This window comes from Argentina anserina, chromosome 6 (genome assembly GCF_933775445.1).
Source record: "Argentina anserina chromosome 6, drPotAnse1.1, whole genome shotgun sequence".
In the NCBI taxonomy this organism is placed as follows: Eukaryota; Viridiplantae; Streptophyta; class Magnoliopsida; order Rosales; family Rosaceae; genus Argentina; species Argentina anserina.
Genome location: NC_065877.1, coordinates 32,648,292 through 32,668,419, shown reverse-complemented (window position 1 = coordinate 32,668,419; position 20,128 = coordinate 32,648,292). Strand labels below are relative to the sequence as shown.

The window sequence follows — 20,128 nt, the reverse complement described above, 5'->3', positions numbered from 1 at the left end:
AAGTAAGAGATAATTAGTTTCAAAACCTAACAAGGATTCCTAGTCAAACTAGGACTCTAAACAAATTATGCGTTTTAACTCATGTAAGCACAAAAATGCATCCAACACCGCTCAAGACTCTTACTACGACTCAATGACTCAATAGTACAACAATAAGGGCTAAGCAAAGTACAAATTGAGGTAAAAACATGTTAAGAACGTCGCACAAAGTGCTCCTATCATTAAGCTTTGCTTCCCCTAATTCCAAAACACAACAATATACTTGTAGCCATAGTATAGGAAAAAGATGCCATGAATGAGTTTTAGAGAGGGGCTCCCGGTGAATTGCGAAGAGATTTTATCATTACAACAGCTCGGTGGAATTAGATCTATTTTGAGAACTTATCTCAGAATTCTATGTCTCACGATTTCCCCTCTTTCTGACAGGTGCTACTATTCTCCAAGCCTATATGATCATCTTAGTAAGGCTTTATTTGTGGACACACCCATCCTAATAAGCAAGAGTTAGTTACTCACTTTACAAATTACTGAAATTAGTATATTCATATTGGATTATAAGAGCTGTGTATACTACTAAAAGGTCATGGATCGCGCTCACAGTTATACAGGGAATTGGAGGTAGCATTCTAGGACATTAAATGTTTACCACCTTAAAATATACTAATTCCCATAGTTTTTTTTTACAAAAAAAAAAAACGATGAATCTGGGCGCAAAAGGTCATATTTTGCAGAGGGGAAGAGGTCAATGCTGGGAGAGGCTCGCCTATGAGGGCCACTCTCCACTTGGGCTTAAAAGATTCCAATGAGAATTCAAACTGCAACCTATTTACAAGTAGTAAGCCCAGTTATAACGAGCCCAACAAACGTTCCTTGCGTACTGGTGGCGTCTCAAAACCTTGTTACGATGATCGATCGTATCTTGAGACCTTGAAGTCGGAGAAGGCAATCTTGACGGCGTCGGCGTAAGGTGGTCTCTATGGCCTTCAAAGATGAGAAACTGACTCCATCATGCCGCATCTCTCTATTTTGTGATGGTATGTTACTTCTCGAACACCATTATCAGTTACAATTTACAACCAAAAAAAAATTCCAAAAATTGATTGCTGCGGTCTGTGTACTAGCTGTGAAATTCTAGTTGGTTCTCATCTAGCTTTGAATGGCGTTTGCATAATTGCACTGCAGGAGTTCGTATTTGGCCTACAAAAAAACCCTAGAAGAGTTGAGTGTGTAGAAAAACGAAGACAAGTAGTGCCACAAGAGCAAGAAGGTGAAGTCTTCGTTGATGGTCCCATAACTCGTGATGTTCGTGTAAACTTGGTAATTCTAATGTAAACAATGCCTCAATATCACTATACAAGTAGATGCGTGACAACTGCAACGAAGAAACTTCTGACAAGCAATTTAGATGAACAAAATTTGTGATGAACAATAGTTATCTGGTCCTCGTATCCGTGGACCCTAAATATGATAAAGAAGATGAAAGAAACCAAAAATGGAAGACCTTGACCTAGAGATCTGTTTTCTTTTTTTTTTGCTCTGAAGACCTAGAGATCTAGGGCAAGCTTCTAATCAATATATGATTCAGCCAAGCCTATTAACATAATTTGTTTTTGTGCTTTTGGTATTTTGCTTTGCATCCTGATGCTCATTCTCACTCGCATATCCACGCAAGCTGCAGATGACTGCATAATAGCATTTTGTCGACTATAGCTAGTCAAGCTATCTGCACACACATCTTTTACATGTTCATCTAGGTATAGATGGTTTATTGGATCAGATTCACACTGAGAGTTGGTAATTTCTTGCTGATTGGCATGTCGATCATCGTTCTCTTATAGCAATTTGGTGTTAGCAGAGAGACAGATGAAAGCTGCTTAATTAGCTCCTTGATTTGATTTTGTTTAGCAGAAGAAGTACGAGTATAGCAAATAGCATGGTATCTTACATCTTCTTCTTGCATGTAATACTATTGCTTTGCTGTTGTGATTACCTATTTTGTTCATCTAGAGATACACTGACACACGCTGATCCACTTATTGATGGCAAATCAGAAAGTGAACTTGTTTCAGCAGGAGGAATTTTTGAATTGGGTTTCTTTACTCCTAGTGATGGGGAAAGTAACTCGGGCGGTGATGGAAGATATGTTGGCATATGGTATCACAATGTGAATCCAACAACAGTTGTATGGGTTGCCAACCGTGACGCTCCAATACCAGCCAATTCCGTTGGAGTTCTTAAAATCGAAAAAGGTAACCTCCATGTGAGGGATAGTTTAACCTATTATTGGGCAACACACATTGGGATATCTTCATCTTTTGACATGATTTTGAAGATAATGGATTCTGGAAATCTGGTATTACTGGAGTCTGATCAGATAGGGGCGAAGACTCTGTGGCAGAGCTTTCAAAATCCCACTGATACATTCATCTGGGGGATGCTGATGGATAAAAGCTTGGAGTTGACTTCTTGGAAAAAAGAAAATGACCCGGGAGTTGGGAACTTCACCTTCAAACGGGATCAAAGTGAGACGCAACATATCATCTTAAAGAAATTGGTTCCGTACTGGAAAAGTGGAGAGCCAGGTAATTATTTTAGCTCAATTGAAATGCCACCTGAAGTAGCTTACTTGCTATTAAATTCCACTGATACAAGTAGACGGTCTAAATATAATTTTCCAATTAAGCGACATTGGGTTTCCAATTACACCCGGCTGGTGATGAATTTTACTGGAGAGTTACAGTTTTGGACTTGGAATGGAGCCCAGTGGCGTCTTTCCTGGTCGGAGCCAAAAGATAAATGTAGTGTGTTTAATCCTTGTGGAAACTTTGGCAGCTGTAATAAAAATAATTGGCCTTTGGTATGCAAATGTTTGCCCGGTTTCAAGCCACAGTCCCCTGGGAATTGGGATTCTGGAGAATTTTCCGGTGGATGTCATAGGGAGTCGTTATTGTCTGACAAAAATAGCACGTTCTTGAGTTTAAAGATGATGAAAGTTGGAGAGGCAGGCACGCGAGTCAATGGGGTGAATGAAACAGAATGCAGAGAGGAGTGTCTAGCGAGCTCGTTGTGCCAAGCTTACTCATATGCTGAAGACACTACTCAAAGGAGTGCTACTACTAGTAGTAGTAGTCCCTCATGCTGGACATGGTTGGATGATCTAAATAATCTTGTAGAAGAGTATGAGACTGGCCACGATATCTCAGTTCGAGTTGCCTCATCTGATATAGGTAGCATGCTTCTCTTAATGGTTCTTATAAATAGTATCTCAGTAGTATGAGATTATTAAAGGGACAGTAAACGAGGTCAAGCTAATTTTTTTAGTTCATTATGACAGTTTATATGTTACACTTGTGCAGAATCTACTGTAAGAGACTGCAAGCCTTGTGGCACAACGGTGATACCATATCCCCTGAGCACCGGACCGGATTGTGGTGATGTCATGTACTCCCACTTCAACTGCAATACTTTGACAGGCCAGGTTAGCTTCAAGGGGCAGAATGACACCTTGTTTAGAGTTATACGCATCACACCAAGTATGCAAAAATTTGTACTCCAAGGGTTGCCTGCAGCCAAAAAGGCAGGTCATTGTGACTCTAGAGGCAGAGGAAAAGCTTCTCAGCTCAATCCATCGTCACCGTTTCATATAAGTAGTTGGTGCAATGCTAACATCGGAAGCTTTAGTTCTAAAGTACTATCCCCTGGAGTCCTTAATGTAGTCGAGTTAAGTTGGGACCTACCGCTGCAACCAGCCTGCAATACATCAGCAGATTGCAAGGGTTGGTCAAATTCAACCTGCAATTTTCCAGTAAAAGATGCACCAAAAAGATGCCTTTGCAACAAAGGTTTCCAATGGAATGTCTCTAACTTTAGCTGTATTCAAGGTGAGAACGTTATGCACTCATGCTTAACTGCTTGGCATAGTATCGGGATTCGAGTCCCAGTGAAAAGTAATAAATCCAGTGTAATTACGAAGATAATAGAACTATCAAGGAGGCTTTTAATAGATTGACTAATTGAGGTCTTACTATTTTTGGGATTCCTTGAAGGAAAAATCATCACCTGGTAAAAGTGTCACAAATTGGGTCACACTTTATGTATTAGTGTAATAATTTTAAAGGAGATACAACTGAAGCCAAGTAGAAGTGGACAAATTATGATGTTTTAGTTGTTTGTACAATGATGAAATCTCCATGTTGTTTCCTGGCTTTGTTGCAGAAGATAGTCTTCATGAACCATTGAACCCTTCATTCGGATCGTCCTTACGAGAGCATTCAAACAGAACGGTTTCATTCTATCTGATTATTGTGGCGGTGATCATAAGTATGATTTTACTGGCATGTGTCATTTCTGTTTATATATGGAGAAGAAAAATGACCAGAAATCAAGGTAAATTAGTAACCACTTTTCTGTTTCCCTTTCTATTAAACCAAGTTAACTAGTTTTCTCCAAGCAGTCTCTAGATTGTGTGAAATACTTTTATTTTCTGCACTCTTTATTCATGAAGATCTGCACCAAATTGGTCCAATTGAATGACACGGGCTAAATTCTTATCAGATCAAATACGCCGTACACAGTTTGATAGTGAAAGACTAGTCAAAGAGTTGATAGACACAAGTGAGTTCAACAAAGAAGATGAGAAAGGTATAGATGTACCTTTTTTTGATTTGCAAAGCATTCTAGAAGCAACAGATAACTTTTCAGAGGCTAACAAGCTAGGACAAGGGGGATATGGGCCTGTTTACAAGGTAATTGAGGAACTCTATATTAAAATTCTCTTAGCAGTAGTATCAGTGCGACACTCACTTGTTATCGTTCTGATAAAATTGTTGTCCTTTTTACCATGTCGAATAGTTCTTTCAGCCCTTATTTTACGTGTAACGAATTTTACCGTTATCAGGGGAAGTTTCTTGGAGGTCAAGAAATTGCAGTAAAGAGGCTATCAAAGGTTTCTGGACAAGGGTTACAGGAATTTAGGAATGAGGTTGTGCTGATTGCCAAACTTCAGCACCGAAATCTTGTTAGACTCAGAGGATACTGCATGAAAGGAGGAGAAAAGATTTTACTTTATGAGTACATGCCCAACAAAAGCCTAGATTCCTTTATATTTGGTTCGCTTCTACTCCTCAGTTTATTATTCAATGCATGAAAAATAGAAATCTTGTTTGATTGAACTGTTTTACTCTGTAACTAAATTTTCTGCAAAATTTAAACTTGCAAGATGACACACGAAGGGTGTTTCTCAATTGGGAGATGCGGTATAACATCATTCTGGGAATTGCTCGAGGACTTCTTTATCTTCATCAAGATTCCAGGCTGAGGATCGTTCATAGAGATTTGAAAACCAGCAACGTGCTTTTGGATGAGGAGATGAATCCCAAAATTTCTGACTTTGGCTTGGCCAGGATCGTTGGAGGCAAAGAAACCGAGGCAAACACAAATACAATTGTTGGAACCTAGTAAGTACAACTTCGAGGTGTATGTGTCTTATACATTGTTATCCATTAATTTAAACAAAGGAGCTTCTGTCATCTGTGCTCACATGTCTTTGATTGTACAACAAATTGTGATGCAGTGGCTACATGTCTCCGGAATATGCATTAGATGGAGCTTTCTCAGCCAAATCAGATGTCTTTAGTTTCGGTGTGGTTCTTCTTGAGATAATCAGTGGAAAGAAGAATGCAGGATTTTATCAGTCCAAACAAACTTTCAGCCTCATTGGTCATGTAAGTTACAGTTTACTCTATTCAGTTTTGGCCATTAGCTAGTAAACTCTAATGTTTTCCTAAAAAAAAAAAGAAGAAGAAAAGGTAAACTATATTGCATAATTAGCTAGTAATTACTCATGTTATTCATGCTTCATTGGATTTCAACATTTTCACAGGCATGGGAACTCTGGACTGAAGACAAGGTGTTGGATATAATGGACAAGAATTTGCAAGAAAGTTGTAACAGAAGTCAATTTATCAAGTGTGTAAATGTTGGGCTCTTATGCGTTCAAGAAGATCCAGTTGATCGCCCTACAATGTCAAATGTTATTACCTTGCTTGACAGTGAAACTGCAATCCCGGCAACTCCTAAACAACCCGCCTTTTTCTTAAGAAGAGGCAACTCAAGCACAGCCTCCTCTTCTACTAAGCCAGAAATAATTTCTGAAATTACTACTCTCGAAGGTAGATAAGTAATCCTTTACTTGAGCTCCCTTTTTTTTCTTTTCCCTTACCTTTTACTGTATTTATTTCTCGGGTACCCCCAGAAGTATCTGTACACCGATTTCAAACAAGTTTAATAAAACCTTAGGTGAATTTCTTCTCTGTTGGTGATTAACTTGTTCACCGTGAATTGATCATTATATGTAATGCTTTTACGATTCTCTCTGGGCTAATTCTTGGTAATAACCTCTTTGGCCTATATTATCATTATACATCTTGGTTATAAACCAATTGACATTTTGTGTAACATTTTATCTTGTTCAAAAGAGTCATTTCAAACTCTTTGGAGCATTCTGGCGATGCTGCATAAGCGATCATAAGCTCATTAAGCTGAGTACTTCTTGGTCTGTTTTCCATGTCGAGCCAATTCTAGAGCCGAATGTAGGTGCTGAAATGGGTCATTGGAAGGCTGCCAGAAAATCAGACGAGGTGAATTAGCTTCAATGAGCTTGTGTCGAACTTTCCACTACCGTAATCATGATTATTCATCAACATTGAAGATTTCGCAAATGACACCAAGTTGAAGGTTACTTATTCTTCACTTGGGCCTGTTGGGCTGTTGAGCGGTGTTGAGGAAAATTCGATAAAAGCCAATAATGAATAGTAAGCCCAGTCAAGACGAGCCCAAGAAATGTTCAAACCGGATGTTTAACTCTGTTCACATGAAGAGATTAAAATCTTGCAGCCCTTGTTACCCTAATCGATCATGGAGTCGGAGGAGGCAATCTCGATTCGACGGCGTCGGTGTCTGGTGGTGCAAAAATACGGGAAACTCACTCCTTCTTATTCTCGCCGCAACACTCTCAGTAGGCCACTCTGGTATCAGTTTCGAACCACAATCAAGTACCCGAAATTTGATTGCTGTGGTTTGGGAATTGCCCTTGAAATTCCAGTTGGTTCTCGTCTAGCTTTGATTATCGTATGGGTGCAGGAGTGAGCTATGTGGGAGGCTGAAGAGTGAAGACAACGCAGTGTTGCAGAAGCGAAAAGGTGAACTCATCATTAAAGGTCCCATAACTCATGTGCTCATTTAAGCATGAAAAATTCTAAAGCAAATGCATCAGTATTACTGATTTAGGTCTGCGAATACTGGGTTTCAATAATTGAACGAACACATATCTGACATGGAACCGTACGATTACTCAATTAGTGACATAACATACATACATCCGAATCATTCTATAGTCTAGTGCTCCTCACTTTTTGTGTTGATAGTTGCATATAAAGTGGTCTTTAGGGGTCTAGTCCCCTAAAGCAAAAGAGAAAAGATAAAAGATATAATGGATGACCTTGACTTAGAGATCTCAATCATGCAGCCAAGTCTATGGAACATGAGTGTTCATATTGTTGTGGTATTTCGTGGCTCAGGAGCATCTTAATCCTCTCTTTTTATCTAGGTGCATGCAAGCTGTAGATAGATGTCTGCATAGTCTCAGGTCTCGTTCACCATGTATGGTTAGTTCAACAAGGTAGATGGTTATGTGATCAAATCGAGTTAGTATTTTGTTTTTGTTGCTAAATGCTGAATGGCTGAAATAATATGATGATTGATGGGTTGCCACTACCAGTATGCTTAACTCCATTTCTTCATTCTGTTTAGCGTAAGAAGAATTCAGGGATAGACGGAAAAAGTACTACTCTACCAATCATTGGATAATTTGCCCAATAGCATGGTCTCATCAATCATTTTCCTGTATGTAGTACTATTGCTGTGCTCTTGTGATAACCTGTTTTGTTCTGCTAGAGATACGCTAACACATGAGGATCCACTTATCGATGATGGATCAGAAGGTCTTGTTTCAGCCGGTGAAACGTTTGAACTTGGATTCTTCACTCCTACTTCTACAGAAAAAGGTAGCTCGGGTGCTGATATAAGATATGTTGGCATATGGTATCATGAGCTCAATCCAAAAACAGTTGTGTGGGTTGTCAACCGTGACACTCCAATACCAGCCAATTCCGTTGGAGTTCTTACAATTGAAGAAGGTAAACTCTGCCTGTTGGATAATGATACTAGAAATTCATATTGGTCAGGAGACATTGGAACATCTGGGCCTTTTAACATGACACTGATGAAACTGAAGATAATGGATTCTGGGAACCTGGTGTTAAGTGATACTGGTGAGTTAGCAGCGGATTCTTTGTGGCAGAGCTTTGAAGTTCCAACCGATACATTCCTTCCTGGGATGCTGATGCATAAAAACTTTCGGTTGACTTCTTGGAGAGAACAAAATGACCCGAGAGTTGGAAACTTCACCTTCAAACTAGATCAAGGTGAGAAGCAGTATATCATCTTAAAGAAATCGGTTCCTTACTGGAAAAGTGGAGAGCCAGGTAATCAATTCAGCTCAGATGAAATGCGTCCCGAAGTAGCTTACTTGCTATCAAATTTCAGCAGAAGCACTGATACAAGTATACCGTCTGTATATAATGTTACGATTGTGCGGCATTGGAATTACAATTATACACGGCTGGTGATACATTCTACTGGAGAGTTACAGCTTTTGGCTTGGAATGAAGGTGAGAAGAAGTGGCTCCTTTCATGGTCGCAGCCAGAAGATCAGTGCAGTGTGTTTAACCCTTGTGGAAACTTTGGTAGCTGTAACCATAATAACTTGCCGTTGGTATGCAAGTGTCTGCCCGGTTTCAAGCCCCGGTCCCCAGAATATTGGGATTCTGGAGATTATTCAGGTGGATGTTATAGAGAACCATCAATGTCTGACCACAACAGCACGTTCTTGAGTTTGAAGATGATGAAAGTTGGAGAAGCAGACTCACAGTTCGATGTGGGGAGTGAAACAGAATGCAGGAAGGAGTGCCTAGAAAACCACCTTTGCACGGCTTACTCGTATGCCGTTCTAAATGAAGACAGCACTCGGAGGGATAACCCCAGAAATTCCTCATGCTGGACATGGTTGGAAGATCTAAATAACCTTGTAGAAGAGCATGCTGCTGGCCACAATATCTCTGTTCGAGTTGGCTCGTCTGATATAGGTACTGTTCTTCTCCTTATTAATGGCTTTATAAACAGTATCTAAAAAATATGAGATTATTGAAGGGACAGTAAACAAAGTAATGCTAAGTTTGCAGTGATGACTGAAGAAATTTTATGTTGTGCAGAATCTACTGTAAGAGACTGTGAGCCTTGTGGCACAACAATGATACCTTATCCCCTGAGCACCGGACCAGATTGTGGTGACCGAATGTACTCCCGTTTCAAATGCAACAATTTGACAGGCCAGGTTAGCTTTGTGGGACTGAAGGACACCTTTAGAGTTATAAGCATCATACCAAGTACACAAATTTTTTTAATCCAAGGGATACCACGCGCAGTGCCTAAATGCGATTCTAGAAACAGAGCCAAAGCTCTGCAGCTCAACCCATCGTTTCCATTTAAGATGAGTAGTTGGTGCAGTGCTGACCTGGGAAATTTTAGTTCTGGAGCTCGTAATGTACTAGAGCTGGGTTGGGAGTTATCGCCTGAACCAGCCTGCAATACTTCAGCAGACTGCAAAGGTTGGCCAAATTCAACTTGCAATCCAACCAGAGATGGAACTAAAAGATGCCTTTGCAACATCAGTTTTCAATGGAATGCCTCCAACTTCAAATGTAGTCAAGGTGAGAATGTCATGCACTTGTGCTTGCCATAAGATTGTGCAAATTCATGTCTGCTTCTGAATCCAGGAGCATTTTGATTGATATTGTGTTTCTTTAGGTTAATGATTTTGTTCAGATCCCTACTTGCTGGAACAAAAATTGATGCTAAACCACTAAGCAACAAATGTATGAACTGGGAACGAATATTGCTTTATTCCAAGAACAACAAGTAATTCCCATGAATTCTTAAGGTCTTTCCTATTTGTTGAAATCCTGATCATAAGGAAATTAATCACTTGGTTAAAGTATCTCATATTGAAATTCACTGTTTAGTTGATGTAAATGGAGAATTTGTGTGATTGAGTCCAATAATTTCTTTGGGCTGTATCTCTCAGATATCATGCTATATTTGTTTATTATGTGATATTATATTATTAAGTTGGTTTCCCTTGCTTTGTTCTAGAAGGTAGCCTTCATGACCCATCAAACCCTTCATCACAATCGTCCTTAGGATATAATTCAAACAGAAAAGTTCCATTCTCCCTGATAATTGTAGCAGTGCTTGTAAGCATGATTTTACTGGCATGCACAATCTCTATTCTTGTATGGAGAAGAAAGATGACCAACAAACAAGGTAAGTCAAAAAATTAATTTTGTTGTTTCCCTTTCTGTTACAGAGGTAGTTAGCATGCTATATATAGTTTCTATTTTGCATGCATTATATTTACTCTTCACTCTCTATGCAAGAAGACCTAGACATTTGGTACTATTAATTGACAGCTGGAGTAAAATTCTTCATTTCCATGTATCAGATCATATAAGTCGTGCACAGCTTGATAGTGAAAGACGAGCCCAAGATTTGATAGACACGAGTGAGTTCAACGAAGAAGATGAGAAAGGTTTAGATGTCCCCTTTTTTGATTTGCAAAGCATACTAGAAGCTACAGATAACTTTTCAGATGGTAACAAGCTTGGACAAGGGGGATATGGGCCTGTTTACAAGGTAACTTAGAAAACCCAATTAGATTTCTTATCAATTGAACCAGTGCAACACTTATCTACACTTAATCCTAAAAAATTTGTTCTGTCATTATTGGTCAGGTCAAGTGATTAAAGGATTTGATTCGAAAATGATTCTAATTTTTGTCAGGGTATGTTTCCTGGAGGCCAAGAAATGGCAGTAAAGAGGCTATCAAAGGTTTCAGGACAAGGGTTACAGGAATTTAGAAATGAGGTTGTGCTGATTGCTAAACTTCAACACCGAAATCTTGTTAGACTCAAAGGATTTTGCATGAAAGGAGAAGAAAAGATTTTGCTATATGAGTACATGCTTAATAAAAGCTTAGACTCCTTCATATTTGGTTCGCTTCTACTCCTCAGTTTTCTCTTTTGACTGCATAACATAGTATTTTTTTGATAGTCCGAAATTCTGAAGTACCATAACTACTAAAAAATTTCACAAAATGGAAAATGTAACTTTGCAAGATCATACAAAAAGCGTATTTCTCAATTGGGAGATGAGGTTCAACATCATTTTGGGAGTCGCTCGAGGACTTCTTTATCTTCATCAAGATTCCAGGTTGAGGATTATTCATAGAGATTTGAAAACCAGCAATGTGCTTTTGGATGAGGAAATGAACCCCAAAATATCTGACTTTGGGTTGGCCAGGATTGTTGGAGGCAAAGAAACCGAGGCAAACACAAACACAGTAGTAGGAACCTAGTAAGTACATACTTCAAGGTATATGCTCGCAGGTTCATTACTTCTGTGCTCACTTTTTTGATTATATAATTTTATTGATGCAGTGGCTACATGTCTCCGGAATATGCATTAGATGGAACTTTCTCAGTCAAATCAGATGTCTTTAGTTTTGGTGTGGTTATTCTCGAGATAATCAGTGGAAAAAAGAATGCAGGATTTTTTCAGTCTAAACAAACTTTCAGCCTCCTTGGTTATTTAAGTTACAAATACACTCCATTTTCTGTATTGGCCAACAGCTAGGTAAAACATCTCGAATGTTTCTTCATATCCACTATTGTCTCATTTTGATTCGTGCCACACTTCTACATGTTCTCAGGCATGGGAACTCTGGACAGAAGACAAGGTGTTGGATATAATGGACAAGAATTTGGACGAAAGTTGTAACAGAAGTCAATTTATCGTGTAAATGTTGGGCTCTTATGCGTTCAAGAAGATCCAGTTGATCGCCCTACAATGTCAAATGTTGTTACCTTGCTCGACAGTGAGACTGCAATCCCTGCAACTCCAAAACAACCCGCCTTTTTTTTAAGGAGAGGCAACTCAAGCACAGCCTCCTCTTCTACTAAGCCGGAAATAATTTCTGAAATTACTACTCCCGAAGGTAGATAAGTAATCCTTTACTTGAGCTCCCATTTTTATTTTTATCTTTATTCCTCTACCTTTTACTGTATTTATTTCTTGGGTGGCCGCAGAAGTATCTGTACACCAATTTCAAACAAGTTTAATAAAACATTCGGTGAATTTATTCTTTGTTGGTGATTAACTTGTTCACCGTATATTGATCATTCCATGCAATGCTTTTACAATTCGCTGGGCTAATTCTGGGTAATACTTGTGTAAGCCTCTTTGGTCTATGTTATCATTTTTCAATTTACATCTTGGTTTATAACTATTGACCATTTTGTATAACATTTTATCTCGTCATTTTAAAATTAACAAATCTTGAAGCCACCTGGAATGAGTTCTGTTTGTTGATTTTGTTGGATCCAGTAGACTTCTACCTTATATTTAGTGGATGATCTAGGTTTGTTTTTAGTACAAAAAGACTGATCGGTATATAATGTAGTTCATAATCTTAGCTCTGCCTTGTCGTTTCGATGCTCCAAACGGGAAATACATGCCCTCTGGCCTGTGTGTATACTTTATCTCAATTCTCCCCAAAATAAGGTTTTGGAATGATGCATAAGCTCAAGCTATTGCGCCTTTCTTGCGTCCCAAACTCATTTAAAAACCATGCAAATCAACATTGCTCTTTACCTTTATCACCACTCCATTAAACAATCAAGAGAAGACAAGAAGAGCACATGTTATTTGTTCTATAAAAAGAAAACCCGTTCAACTGTGTCTGCAAATTCTTCTTCACAAAAACAGGAATAAAGCAAATCCACGGGCCCTATATCAAGATCGAATGTCGTTACTGATGCGATTCCCAAGTTTGGCCTGTTTTTCCTGCTTTCTTTTCATATAATTCAATCTTGGTCTGATTAAACAGTACATGATTTTCTGATTGTTATACCTGTGTACCCTTTAAACCAAAGCAGAAACGACTGTAATTTGACTAGTTTTTTCAGTGCTGCAGATTTGCATCTTAGCATGAAAACTCATAATTTCCGAGTATTGATGCTCCGGATACTTGAGTGGCATTGACATTAGTCTATCAGCACTCACTAAGAATCTATATGATACAATGAATAGTAGTGATTGGAGGGTGGTGTTATTGGTACCTATGTATATATTTTGTAGAATGTGTTCACAAAAGGGAAACAGTCTACCAATTTTGTCAATGAGGTTTCTTCTTATGTTCAATTCTTTTATAGTCTAGGATAGTTCCAGGAACCCCATATGGATTAAGATAGTGCTGTCAATTTTTTTTCCCTTTTGAAGTAGGGTTAATTAGGCACCAAGAGAATCTTAATCTGCTTTTAGCTATTAGACAAGATTGACCAGGTCACCTAATAATGACTAATGCAGCCACAAATCACCAATTGACCAATTGGTTCCAGGCACATTGCAAATAGCTTGCAAAGTTAACATCTGAGGTCACTTTTGAGATTTAAAAACCAGAGAGGCATGTGAATTCAGGAAGCAAAACGCTGAGGTAACTTCAATGATTGATTTTTCCTGTATGCTTCCTGGACTAAGAATAATGTTCTAGCTACATTAAGCAAGAAACACCAGGAATTATTCATCTTAAGTTTTTCAGTAAACAACATGTTCTCTATCATCTTTTTGTACTCATTCTTGTTATGTACTTTTCTTCATTGTTGCATTGCTAAAGATGTGATAGCATACAACAGTTTGCTTAGTGAAGAAAAAGGTGATACTATTGTTTCATCAGGAGAGAAATTTGAACTTGGGTTCTTTACTCCTAATGGAAGCTCTGGTATTAATAGATACGTAGGAATTTGGTATTACAGATCGAAGCCACAAACTGTCGTGTGGGTTGCAAATAGAGACAACCCTCTTTCAGATACTCGTGGAGTTTTTACTATTGCAGAAGATGGAAATCTTAAGGTGTTGGATGGCAATAGGAAGATTTACTGGTCATCAGGTCTCGAAAGTTCATCATCAATGATCAGGACAGCAAAGCTCATGGACACTGGTAATTTTATTATGGGCGATAGAGAGCAAGGAAACGACTCAGTTCAAATTGTCTGGCAGAGTTTTGAAAATCCAACTGACACATTTCTTCCTGGCATGAAAATGAGCGGAAAATTAGTACTGAATTCATGGAAGAGTTACAATGATCCAGCAACAGGAAATTTCACATTTCAACAAGATCAAGAGGAAGCAAACCACTTCGTTATCTGGAAAAGATCGAAAAGGTACTGGAAAAATGAAGATCATGGAAACTTCATTAGTTCTGATGAGATGGCTTCTGCAATTCTCTACTTGCTATCAAACTTCACCTCTACAGCAGTCCAAAATGACTCTGTGCCATATCTCACCTCCTCATTATACACTTCTACAAGGCTGGTCATGAGTTTTTCAGGCCAAATTCAGTATCTGTTGTGGGATAGTGAGAAGATTTGGTCTGTGCTATGGGCAGATCCTAGAGATAGATGCAGCGTGTATAATGCATGTGGAAATTTTGGCAGCTGTAACAGCAAAAATGGTTTGGTTTGCAAGTGTTTACCAGGTTTTAAGCCTAGCTCACAGGATAACTGGAATCATGGAGATTATACGGGCGGATGCACTAGGAAGTCAACACTATGTGGCAACAATGCTGACAGTGATACATTTTTGAGCTTAAAGATGATGAAAGTGGGAAACCCGGATTCCCAATTCAATGCCAAAAGTGAAGTGGAGTGCAGAGTAGAGTGCCTTAACAACTGTGAGTGTCAGGCTTATTTCTATGAAGAGATGGTGGACAAAAAAATGGGTGGGAGTAGTAGTTCAACATGTTCGATTTGGTCACAGGACGTCACCAACCTTCAGGAGGACTATGAAGGTGGCCGGCATCTTCAGGTTCGTGTAGCAGTTTCAGATATAGGTATGTTTATATTATTTCTTTAACTGAAAATTTGAGTCATAGCCATACTAAAATATTATGAGAGTTATTGATAAGTAAACTGGTTTATCTAGTAAGAGGTGTACAAATTTTTTGTTTTTGTTTTGCACAATGCAATAATTTTTAAATCAGAGGTCATGTGCATCAGGGGTCTTAAACAATATCAATAAAGTGTAGGCCACAAAGGTGATTTACTCTAAATCGAGCTTCAACCTTGTCTAAACTAATTACACAATATTGAGCTATACTGGCTTTTCTGATTACATGGACTTCTAGCTCATTCAGAAGACTAATGAACCTTACATTTTATTTCTAGTCGATTGTCATCCTTTCATTTGTTAATTGGTTAGGCCAAACCATTGTTCTGTAGTGTTAAAATGTTTAGAATTATGTTTTCAGAATCAACAGCAAGAAGCTGCGGAAGTTGTGGCACGAACCTGATACCTTATCCCTTGAGTACTGGACCAAAGTGTGGTGATCTTACCTACTATAGTTTTCGCTGCGATATCTCAACTGGCCAGTTAAGCTTTGAAGCACCAAGCGGCACCTACCATGTCACAAGCATCAATGTGGACACACAAACATTTGTTATCCAAGCTAATGATGCAGATCAATGTAGAGATGAAAAATTTCTGAAGCTCAACCAGTCTTCTCCATATAATGTGACAAAGATATGCAATGCTGATCCAGCCCGTTTTAGTCCCAATTTGTCAATTAAAGGAGGATATGAAGTTGAAGTTGCTTGGAAGTCACCCTCGGAACCACCTTGTTCGTCATCTACAGACTGCAGGGACTGGCCTCATTCAATATGTGGAGCTACTCTAGATGGGAAGAAAAGTTGTCTTTGCCCTGCAAACTCAAAATGGGATAGCAGGAGTATAAATTGTACTCAAGGTAAGCTCACTTTCATTGTGCCAAGTTATATACTTGGGATGAATGAGAGATAATGCAACTTTTATGGATACAGTCTTTTAATCATGCTAGAATTAAGTTGGCTTGACATTTACTTATATTTCCTTGTATTACATACTGATGAAAACCACAATGATTGTTTATTTCTCCAATTTTCTCAGAAGTTGGTGATAGAAAGCAAACTGGTGAACAGGGGAAGATGACAGTGGCTCTAATCATTGCAGTAACTTGCATAAGCGTAGTTGTTCTAGCAATTCTTTCAAGTACCTCTATTTATGCTTTTCTATGGAGAAGAAAGCATTTTAGGACTCAAGGTGATTAGCATATATCCACCAAGTTTGTCTGTTAGATCATTTCTTTAATATGATCTAGATTGTTTCTGATGATGTTATCTTTGAATTTAACCAGGAGGCAGGGCAAATCTTCAGAAGAGTTCAACACTTCATCAATTTTATGACAGTGAGAGAAAAGTTAAGAACTTGATTGAATCAGGCCGATTTAGGGATGATGATACCGAGGGCATTGATGTACCATCTTTTGATTTGGAAAGCATACTGATAGCTACAAAATACTTCTCCAATGCCAATAAACTTGGACAAGGAGGATTTGGTCCTGTCTATAAGGTAGTGTCCCTTTTACTATATATACGCCACTGTGTCATAAACTGCTTCCTAATGCATAATAGAACTATCTTTGGATTGTACTATCAGGGTAAGCTTCCGGGAGGAGAAGAAATCGCTGTAAAAAGGCTCTCGAGTTGTTCAGGCCAAGGCTTAGAGGAATTCAAAAATGAGGTTTTGTTAATTGCCAAACTCCAACATCGGAATCTGGTTAGGCTTTTGGGCTATTGCGCTGAGGGAGATGAAAAGATGTTAGTCTATGAATACATGGCCAACAAAAGCTTAGACTCTTTCATATTTGGTTAGTCTCTACTTATGTTCTTTAGAATTACTCATTGCATTGTATTGATTTACACACACTGACATAAACGTTATGCTATTGGATGAATAATGCCTTGAAAGATCGAAAAGTATGCGCATCATTGGACTGGAATACACGCTTTAACATCATCTTAGGACTTGCTCGGGGGCTTCTTTATCTTCACGAAGATTCTAGATTAAGGATTATTCATAGAGATCTGAAAACTAGCAACATTCTACTGAGTGAAGAGATGAACCCCAAAATATCAGACTTCGGCTTGGCAAGGATCTTTGGAGGCAATGAAACTTCAGCAAATACCAATAGAGTAGTGGGAACATAGTAAGTTTAAACTAACTGGATGGTATACACGGTTTTCTTCAGAGCTAATTGTTGGTTACATCTTAATCAAAAACCACATTAGGGTGTGTAATTTAAAATTTTAAATAAATAATTTTTTTGCACTGACTATACATTTCAATTCTTTCATTGCAGTGGCTATATGTCTCCGGAGTATGCATTAGATGGGTTATTCTCAGTAAAGTCTGATGTTTTTAGCTTTGGTGTAGTTGTGATTGAGATCATCACTGGGAAAAGGAACACAGGATTTTATCAGCCTGAAAGGTCATTGAGTCTTCTTGGCTATGTGAGTGATAGAAAAATTACACACTGACTATCTAATATAGATGCTATTTTTAACCTGATAAAACCTTACCATTTGTAAATTAATTCCAGGCATGGCATTTGTGGAAAGAAGAAAAGGCATTAGATTTGCTAGAACACACACTTTGTCAGAGCTGCAAAAAGGATGAGTACTTCAAGTGTGTCAATATTGGACTCTTATGTGTGCAAGAAGATCCGGGTGATCGGCCAACCATGTCGAAAGTGGTTTTCATGCTCGGAAGTGATAGTGCGACAATTCCAACCCCTAAACAACCTGCTTTTGTTGTTAGACGATGCCCTTCTAGTTCTAGCAGGGCTTCTAACTCTTCAAGCAAACCTGAAACAGTTTCTAACAATGGGTTAACTGTCACCTTAGAGGAGGGTCGATAGCAAAAACATTGCATCGATTTTGATTTTGTTCTTGATGTAATCCTTATTCTCTCTTTTTCATTGATCATGATCTTTGGAGGTGTTGGTACGTTGTTCTTTTGACAATCAACATTAACCAAACCAATGCTGCAAAGTACATCGTGAATATTTGATTGTCAAATAACACTTCGCTTGAGAGGACATAGATGAAAAAGTAAATCAATTGTGCCTCCGAGCTGGGATTTGTTTGGCTTTTGGAACTTTTAAATTTCAACTCTTTATTTGTAGAAGTTTCATACTATTCTAAGAGTGCCCATTCGGTCTTTGGACCTAGAATTGTTGTTTTTCTCACTGACTATTCTAGGATCATTATAATTTTCATCTAATGAAATAATGAATGATTATTCAACCAAACAAGGAAAGGATGACTAACTTAAGTTTCTTGTTGATCAATTCTTGGTTGAAATCGATATCAACGGGTGTTGGATTGGTTGACTCCAATATCTTACAAGATTCCTAGCAGGAAGACTGGACAACCAAAGGAATTGTAGATTAGCTTGAACAAGAAGACTGGACAACAAAGGCGCCTCACATCCTGGGCAGCGCTTGATGATCCACGGCCCGGAAAGTTCACCTTCGGCATAGATCCTAAAGTACTAATTCAGCGCTTTACCTGGAATGGAACTACTCCGTATTATAGAGCTTTTGTGTTTGTTGGCAAGGGTACAAGAACAGAATTTGAAAATCAAGGTGGAAGCATTGGCGGATCCAGCCCTGGGCTGGAGCCCATGCAGATTTTTAGAGCCCAAAAAATACTATATTAATACTAGCCTAAGAAGAAAACAAACCTAAGACACGCACATATGAGAAGAGTGCAAATATTTTCCACTTCTTCTTTTGCAAATTGCGACACATGAAGATGACGACTTGACGAGATATTATTTTGTGGCTAGGGTGAATGGGTAATCCCGCTAATCCGCCTTCTTCTGTTCTTCACCTTCACTAAATCACTCAGTCATTCACTCAATTACTCTCATTTTTGATCTTCCAGGTACTTTTATTCAGTACCCTGGCAGACAGACTAGAGCTCTAACTGTATCGTAACTTTCGCCCGGCCAAAGGCTAGGTTCCGACATGCCAACACGTCCGAAGACTGGTCCGAAGACAAAAAAACACGTCCGAAGACAAAAACGTTTTAACAAACTCCATGTTAAAACCACATACAATAATCATCACATTATATTGTACAAATCGAATCAACATGCTCAATATATAAATCTCAACACCAAAATGAACTTATTCACAACGGAAATTTCGATAGTATATAATATAGCAAACCATATATATGTACATATTTACCATTTATACACATATACAATCCATTATATCAAATACATATCATAGTTCATTCTTTAAACTTTAGCATATTCCTGAATCTCCGCAAGGGTAGATTCCTCATTGTGAGATTTTACTCACCTTATAATCCCGAGCGTAATTTCCACGATTTCGAATGTGAATCATTTACTTGAAGTATCGATCACCTTGAAAAGATAAGAAGTGAATTTAGAATCGTTACGTAAAACCTTAAGTGCCGAAACAATAATAATATATTACTGTTAAGCAATTTCTAGTTTTTACGAAATTACTATTCACGTATTACTGTACAAATACATGTTAAATACGTATTCCTATATGAGTACATATTATTTATGTATTTCTGTACATCCATGTACTATTCAATTATACATATTGTCTCAGTAAATAATAATCACATAATTACCCTTCTAAATTTACTTTTACAATTACTGTACGTAATTTACATTTATTTTTACCGTACGTAAAATAAATTTACATTTATTGTGCGTAAATTACTTTTTACATTCACCGTACGTAAAAATAAATTTTACAAAATTACTGTTTCGAAAACACTATTCACGCGCCACCTCCGGCGACCGCGCGTGGCGCTCACGCGCTACTCACTGTGGCAGCGCGTGGGGCCCACGCGCCGATTCTAAAACCGGCGCGTAGCACGCCACCGCCGCCCCAAAACTTCACATTTTCCTTCCTCTTCTCCTCCACGGCCTCCTGCCGCCTCCTACCTCCTCCACACACCCACACGCGCCGCCTAAGGCGGTGGTATCCTCACCAACTCCCTCTTCCTCCGATCTCCTCCAATCCTCCACAAAT

At 38.6% G+C, this 20,128-nt stretch overlaps 2 protein-coding genes across 2 annotated transcripts; both read left to right on the top strand.

Annotated features, from left to right (window-relative positions):
* The first annotated feature begins 1,586 nt into the window (after window positions 1-1,586).
* On the top strand, window positions 1,587-12,349 carry LOC126797337 (uncharacterized). The gene is made up of 19 exons (XM_050523976.1): window positions 1,587-3,227; window positions 3,357-3,881; window positions 4,216-4,386; window positions 4,555-4,745; window positions 4,898-5,108; window positions 5,219-5,456; window positions 5,573-5,723; window positions 5,882-6,170; window positions 6,710-6,812; window positions 6,895-6,960; window positions 7,141-7,231; window positions 7,832-9,203; window positions 9,330-9,827; window positions 10,270-10,440; window positions 10,619-10,809; window positions 10,957-11,167; window positions 11,292-11,529; window positions 11,613-11,763; window positions 11,885-12,349. Exons 1-19 carry the CDS (start codon window positions 1,934-1,936, stop codon window positions 11,972-11,974), a joined length of 6,252 nt encoding a protein of 2,083 aa, XP_050379933.1. The 5' UTR covers window positions 1,587-1,933; the 3' UTR covers window positions 11,975-12,349.
* A 1,326-nt stretch (window positions 12,350-13,675) lies between these two features.
* Window positions 13,676-18,050, top strand: LOC126800688 (G-type lectin S-receptor-like serine/threonine-protein kinase At4g03230). The gene is made up of 8 exons (XM_050528090.1): window positions 13,676-15,061; window positions 15,479-15,973; window positions 16,153-16,305; window positions 16,400-16,614; window positions 16,702-16,912; window positions 17,014-17,251; window positions 17,405-17,555; window positions 17,645-18,050. Exons 1-8 carry the CDS (start codon window positions 13,780-13,782, stop codon window positions 17,960-17,962), a joined length of 3,063 nt encoding a protein of 1,020 aa, XP_050384047.1. The 5' UTR covers window positions 13,676-13,779; the 3' UTR covers window positions 17,963-18,050.
* Window positions 18,051-20,128: the final 2,078 nt, after the last annotated feature.